Below are 7,588 nucleotides of genomic sequence, written 5' to 3'. Positions count from 1 at the left end.
CCATAAAAATTATGAACAGAACCGGAGACAAAGGGCAGCCCTGGCGGAGCCCATCAACAGGCAACATTTTTTCAAAATTTCTAATCCCATTTTGGTGACTTGTGTGAATTGTTAGCTGACATGAATGGCAGCTGAGAATCAGGATACTATTTATTATTATCATCTGCTTCAAGGTTCAGTACATTGTGCATTCACAGATGCTCTTCTACATACCTTGGTTGTAAAAAGTTATCTGAGTTACTGTTTGCTTCCTATCAGCTTGAAGCAGTTTAGCCATTCTCCTCAGACCTCTGGAACCAAGAGAACTGCCATCACGGGACATGATTTTATATGTATTTTTTTCTCTGACCATTTACTGTAAACCCTCTTTCTTTTTCTTATTTTTGTCCCTAGCTGGCGGTCTGCAGGGGAGGTCAGCCACGAAGCCAATACATCGCTGTGGGTGCTGTAACAGTCACAATGGTGTGGTGTCCCTTTAAGACACCCAAGTCGAGGGTTGATGGTGTCATCAGTTTGTGCCACTGCTCTGCTCTCTCTCTCTGTGATTGTGTGGACATGTGCTTGCACGCTAGTATATGAGGAGGGACGGATTTTATGTTTTACCTCTCCAGACACCTGTGTTTGCAACGTTATGGGTTGTACGAACACTGTGCGCTATGTTTGTTAAGCTGCAGCCGTTCAACCGGGCTTATATGGTTGATGAAGAGAAGGTATATTAAAGAACACACTGTGGAATTCCCAACGCCAGCGTGAGTGTGTATTCTTTTGGCTACCCTGCTAAGTGTTTTGCCGCCTCCTCTCAACCACTAAACGCAACCCGACGTTACAGTGCCTTAGGGCAACGATGCACTTCTAGGCCTTGTGATCTCTGGCCTTGAGGGTTAGACGTTGTTGTTTAAGATCATCTTCAATTTGCTTGATCCAAGTCTTCTTGGGTGCGTCATGCTTGATTCTCCAATGGGCGGGGCGCTGCTGCAGCAGAAGGCAATATGTCAGGCGATGGTTGCTCATGCCACAGATGTGGCCAAACCATTGCAGTCATTGCTTCTGGATCAGCACTTCCATCGAGTGTTGCTGGTGACATTGACTACATATCGTGCTGAGATGGGAAGGGAGGGACACTCGGAGAATCTGATGCACATGGCACATTTGGGGTGACCGTGGCGCAGGAGGTTGGGAAGCGTATCTTTAACTGGAAGGTCGCCGGTTCGATCCCCGGGCTCTCTGTCCTGGTCGTTGTGTCCTTGGGCAAGACACTTCACCTACCGCCTACTGGTGATGGCCAGAGGGGCCGATGGCGCGATATGGCAGCCTCGCTTCTGTCAGTCTGCCCCAGGGCAGCTGTGGCTACAACTGTAGCTTGCCTTCACCAGTGTGTGAATGTGTGTGTGAATGAATAGTGGAATTGTAAAGCACTTTGGGTGCCTTGAAAAGCGCTACATAAATCCAATCCATTATTATTATTTGGAAGACCTCGAGCTTGTTGAGGTTGTGCTTGAGGATGACCAAGGTCTCGGATCCATAGAGAAGAATGAGCAATACCAGTGTGCAGTACAGGCGGATTTTGGTGATGAGGGTGACATTATCTTCTTCCAGACGCACCATCGGGGGGGGGGGGCAACCTTCTCTGTAAATCCTAGAGAAGGTTGCCACTTAAAATGGAGCATCAGAATGGAAAAGAACGGTGATTTAACTTCAGCAGAGTGTCAGCAGAATGTCTACATGCCTAAATGCATTGAGCTGCTGCCATATGATTTCCAGCACACATGATGAGTTCAGCTCTCTCCATGATAGATTTTGACTTCTTTATACAGTAAATCTATATATGTGGACCACCATATTGTACTTTCCAAATACCCCTAAGCATCAAGCATCAGTTCTTCTATCATTGGAGGAGAAAAGTGGGAAAACGGTTGTGCCTTAGAGTACACTGTGTGCTTCTAAAGCACCATGCCGGATGCTTTGAAATGATATCTCAATTCATGATATTACTCTTCAGTAAAACCCACAGCCAAGGCCCAATACAAAGGTGGAGGTGGAGAGGAGAAGTGCTGCTACATCGGACTGTGTTCTGGGCTACGTGCACTGCAAACCCAGGAGCAGTATAGGGATAAAAAGGTTTGAGCTGTGCAGGCAGAAAGGAAGGCACAAAGAGGAGAGTGAAGGGCTTGGGGACTTGACAGTAGGAGATCCATTTAGATTAGGCGGTTTTAATATCCTCTGAAGTTTCCAATAAATGCCAGTTGGAACCAGTGCTACACTGTTGTCATTTGATTGTCCATCACCTTTGCACATAACCTCGGATGATGCAGTTCTGAATTGCTGCCCTGACTGGCCTTGTATCACTGCCGTTATATCAACAACAAGTGATAAAGCCATCCTGCAATCTGCTGCTTTCTACACTGTGAGGCAATTTAGAGACAGTTACCCAGGTGCCTGGAATAAGCTTAGCCAGCAAGCTGCCCAGATGAAGCATTCCTGGGAAAATATGCTGAAACATAATTATTAATTTCACACTGACTATTGTTGTAAAACATGAAGAAGAGAGTTATTACTTATACAGACAGGCAGATAGAGGATATCCCCTTCACTGCATCTGCCTACTCTTTACAAAATATCTGCAAGTTCTACAACTTAAATGCTAGCTCAGAGGGAAAAAAAAAGAAAGGAAAAAATGTTTTTCCAAAACAGAGTGGCGCTTTCGAGCTAACTTTTCTGTCAAACTGCTGTTTTCCTTTTAAATTAGTCAATAAAGAAGTCATGATTGCTCAGCACGATTTCAAAGACTTAAAGCTGTAAAACTAAGCTGGGCGAGAGAAAAGAAAAAGCAGTGAGGTCAAACTCTGTAGCTAATGAGGCGTCCAGATGGATGATACAAATTTTTGGCCTTCTGGAATTGCTTGATATACAGCAAGCCAAGGGGTTTTTTCTTCATGTTTTCTGTGTTCACGGCAGCTGTTTCACACTGGACGGCTGCGCGCTGTTCAAACATGGAGCCATGTGCTGCACTGGTAATGAAGAGAATAGAGCACGATGGCTTCTGGTACCGCTCACTAATGAATCACGGCAGTGGTGGCACAACCCACCAGCCTCCCGCCTCCTCCTCACAGTTGTCAAATGAAAAATTATTTTGCTAATGTTCTACCTATTTTTCCTTCACATTCATTACTGACTTGAATCATGAACCACAGATTCAGAGTTTTCCCTGAGAAGTAGCCAGAAAACTTTTTGGGAGTTTTGTACAAGCTTTTCCACTCATACTATATTTTCTTTGTGTGAATTTTGCAGGCCCATACTGCAGCTGACAGCTGTCAGTTTAAAAAAAATACAAATGATAAATATGTAATAATTATTTAAGGATTGTGTTCGTGCATTTAAAATCTAACAACCTGGCTTTTGCTGGCAGTGTGTTTCCTGATAACTAAATAAAATGCTGATGAGGGATAATAAAGCACAAGCTATGTTTTACATCGACAAAAATGCAACATGGTAAATATCTCAGTTTAGTCCACAGAAAGAAAAACTTAAACCACTCTCCTCTCTTATATTATTCATGAGTTCAGATATATACAGGAATGTAAAGCAAGCAATACTTCAAAGAGTAAACACAGTTGGTCTGTTAAGTATGTGCACAATGTCTCTGTACACCACCACTGAAGCGACTGTAGTAAAGACCTGGCAGAGCTTCTAAAGAAGAAATACAGTGTCTTGATGCATTCTCAATCATCCAGGAAAGTAAATCTCCAAAAGTTGATTCTGTTCATCTGGACGCAGCGTTTTGTGGGAGAAACGTTTCGTCCTTCTTCCGTGACGTCTTCAGTCTCAGCTGACTGCAGGTTTCAATCTTATAAAGAGTACATTTGCATAATGACTGAAACCAGCCCACTGAAGGAACAATGGGCGGGAGGTCAGTTCCTTAATCTTAATTATGCAAATTCTCATGACCATTGATCAACAACCACTGATCAATGGCCATGAGTACCATTCACAGAGAGTTGAGGAATGGCTGCAATCACTGTTTATAAGATTGGGGAAACCTGCAGTCAGCTGAGACTGAAGACGTCACTCAGATGAGTGACGAAACATTTACGTCCGGATGAACAGAATCAACTTTTGAAGAAATACAGTGTTTTGTGATACCATTGGTTCTAGACTTGCATGACTGCAGAGTATTTCCACCCAAGTATTAAAAATAATCTTTTTATTTAAAATTGTTACTTCTCCAACACATTTTGAGTCTTAGAAAATGCAGCAATATGTACAAACCAGCTGTAATTTCTAAACACTTAATGCAATACCTCTGCACTGCAATTCAAAATAGCACAACAAGCAAGGCTTCAGACCTCGAACTGGAGATCCACCAATCCATTCTAAGATCTAATGCTGATCCTTTGGTAAGTATTTATCGAATACAGAGGTAAATTAATAAGCTCTATTTCCTTTTCCTTACAGCTTTCTAAAAACTGTTAAACGAAAAGTAATGAGAGTGAGACAAAGCATCAAAGTAACCCCAGTTAAAGTCAAAAATGATTGCAAACATACGCAGAAAAGCTGAGCCCAGGATATCAGAGGAATTATGGACACTTCTGGAGGACATTATTTATGCTTAATCCATCCTAACTGTAGTTTTCTTGCCAAAACTGTAGACATTGCAGACAGTTTTACAGCAGGGATTCAGTGTAATGAGGAAAAAAAAGCTACTGGCTGAACATAAACCATTGTTTCCTTAATTTCTATGTGAGGTTTTATTTGTTATTTTGCTTCTTTGTTTGATTGAGGAAGATTTTCAACAGACCAGTGATAACAATGCTTTCTCACAGCCATGTGCTAAAGTATGAAATATGGTTTCATACCTGTGAGGTATTCTGGGTCGGGCACAGGGTCTGACAGCTCCTCGTGGCATTGAGCCTCTGTTGGCACCGATGCCACCACCATGCCATCTGGGAGCTGCTGTTCGATGCCTCGGGCAAAGTTCTTCTGCCTGGTGTAAAGAGAGACAATACAGAGAGCTCCAATTAAGAGACATCAGTGCTCAGTTGCCCAGCACGGGATGAAAAGGGAAGAAAGGGAAGAAGCAGAAATTCAGGAAACAAGGACAAAGAATGATGTGAAGGAGGTAACGGCAGCTGTCATTGTCACATTTTGTAGTATTTAATGTATAAAAAAGGCAGTGAGTGAATCAGTTGGGAAAAGTCATGTTATCACAGGTGTTTTGTTCCAAATGTTCTGCTCTACCAACATTTTAACACATGGACTGAACAAAGTATTGGGACATGCATCGTAGCTCTAACTTTAAAATGTGCAGCTCCATAATCATTCAAGGCAAACTTCATCCTTTCAGTATTTTCCAACCTCGGGCCATGATGGACCAAACATTTGCATTTATCACTTGAATTAATGTGTGTTAGTGAGAGCGTGTTCAGCTGAAGCACACCTCAAACCAGGCAGATACAATCTCAGCCCTAAACTCTTAGTGAAAGTTGCTAACTGACAGATTATGGTGACTGTGTATGAATGCCATATGAAGTCAGACCGGTAATCTAGAACTGCTGCTGTTACTCAATAACACAATTAAGAGTTTTTGTGTTCTCGCTATTAATATTATATCAAATTGGGGCAGTAATCTTTTTTCACTGCAGTAATACTTTTATCCTCGTGAAATATTTTCTTTACTCTGTGTTAATCGGGTGCTGTGAACACTAAGTCACTAATTACCCTTCTGAAGTTTGATGATGATGATTAAACTACTATTGCCAGAGGGTTTGCAGTTGCATGTGATGAATAATTAACATTATATAAGCTATAAATAGCCATAGAAGTGCTTAGCGGTTTTGTTTAAGACTTCTGTGAGTTTGATGTGGAGCCATTGTGATGACTTGTGATGTTATTTGGTGCATTTTTTATCGACAGGTTTACAACGATAGCAAAGAAGGCTGGTCTGTTAATAGGAAATAGTCCATCTCTAAATGTGGAGATTGATGTGTGTATGCTCACGCAGTTCCACTGCAATTTGAGATTTATACAACTTAGAGTGCACGCACATTGTGCGATAGTAGCAAAGGTTCAATAAATCCACACTGTGTAAAGTTTGATGCATGCAGACCAGGGATGGCAGACTCATTGTACATCATGCGCCACACACAGGTCACATTGATCTTAAGTGGGGTGGACAGTGTTTCTTTCTTGTAATTATAAAACAGAAAGTGCCCTTTGTTATGTGGATTGTAAACAACAGAAATTTGCATAGTGAAAACACAGGACATTACTTTGGTGTAATATGAATGGCCAAGGAGGAGCTCTTTATCAGCAGGAAAAGCTGCAAAACATATTAACACATTTAAAAAATGTATTGCCTCTTTCCCATTTCCCAAAACCCTCCAGTGGGCTTTGGAAAGACTGGGATCTTTGTCAGGTCCATTCTGACCCCCGGGACTTATGTTTGACTGCCTTTGTCTTGGCTAGTGCTGTGGCAGGCAAGATGAAGGACCCAAAATGCAGGAATCAGAAACAGGAAGTAACTTAGGCGCAGCTTTATTGATGGAAAATCTTAAAAGAATAACCGTTATAAAAACAAACCAAAATCTCAAATGCAGAACTAGAACTAGACTGGGAACAGGAACCTAGAAACTAAGAAAACTCATACTAGGAAAAACCAACCGGGACACAACAAGAGATTACGATGCAATAACAAGGAGGGGGTGACAGAGGACGGAAACACACGGAGGAATAATAAGGAAACAGGAGACAGAAGGGCGACACAGCTGGGTTTAATTAGGCAGGACGAGACAAGGAAAGCAAAACTAAATACACAGACAAAAGACACGGACTTTCAAAGTAAAACAGGAAACACACCGACTAAACTTACAGACACAGACTCAAACATGGTTTCACACAGAAACACGACTGACTTGGAACCAGAGGAACCGAGAGACTAAACTTAAGAACTAGAAATCACAGAACCATGAACCAAAAGACTGGTAACGATAAATCGTGACGTAATCACAGCTTAATAATAATACAAAAATCAAAACCCTTGGTCACCGGCCCAGGACCGTGACACCTTTGATGTAGACTGAAGGTTTTATTCCTTTGCCATTTCTTTTCATTACACGTCACACTTAGCTCAGTTGTAATAACTTCAGAGGGACCTGATACAAACCAGGCTTCTGCTGCCACAATCATACATTTTCTTTGTTGTTTGAATCCCAGCCTTTGTATTGCAACTTCCATCTATTCTTGATCTGTGTCAGCCAGGATATGCTCCGGCAACCCCAATAATCCTAAATTGGTAGATGGAGATCTGTTATGATTTGTTTAGATTTTTCACAAGTGCCGCTGTCGAGGTGATGGATTTGTTAGTTCATGCTGCGTTGTCATTGGTTCATTAGTGAACATGGGTCATAGCAGATGTCACATTTTGAGAATTTTGTTGCAGGCTCTCTCTGACTACAAGACAAGAGACAGCCTTTAAAGAAGGACCTGTGAACTTCACAGTTCAAAATGATCATTTCTGTTGCAGAGGCTCAACACCAGACAATATAAACTGGGCTTCACGATTCTACACAACTGTGAAAAAGTATTAAACTCA

General features: G+C 41.9%; 1 protein-coding gene across 8 annotated transcripts in view; it reads right to left on the bottom strand.

Annotated features, from left to right (window-relative positions):
- Positions 1–7,588, bottom strand: part of astn1 (astrotactin 1) — a 487,501-nt gene that overhangs the window by 221,536 nt on the left and 258,377 nt on the right. For all 8 annotated transcript variants that reach the window (XM_005936984.3, XM_005936986.3, XM_042225858.1 and 5 more), the window contains one exon: positions 4,854–4,981. In XM_005936984.3, the coding sequence (XP_005937046.1) occupies positions 4,854–4,981 (128 nt within the window). The remainder of the gene's footprint in view (positions 1–4,853; positions 4,982–7,588) is intronic.

Source organism: Haplochromis burtoni, unplaced genomic scaffold, assembly GCF_018398535.1.
Source record: "Haplochromis burtoni strain Fernald_Lab_line unplaced genomic scaffold, NCSU_Asbu1 Contig_185, whole genome shotgun sequence".
NCBI classification, from domain to species: Eukaryota; Metazoa; Chordata; class Actinopteri; order Cichliformes; family Cichlidae; genus Haplochromis; species Haplochromis burtoni.
Note: the sequence above shows the minus strand (reverse complement) of the source record. Positions and strands in the feature narration are given on the sequence as shown.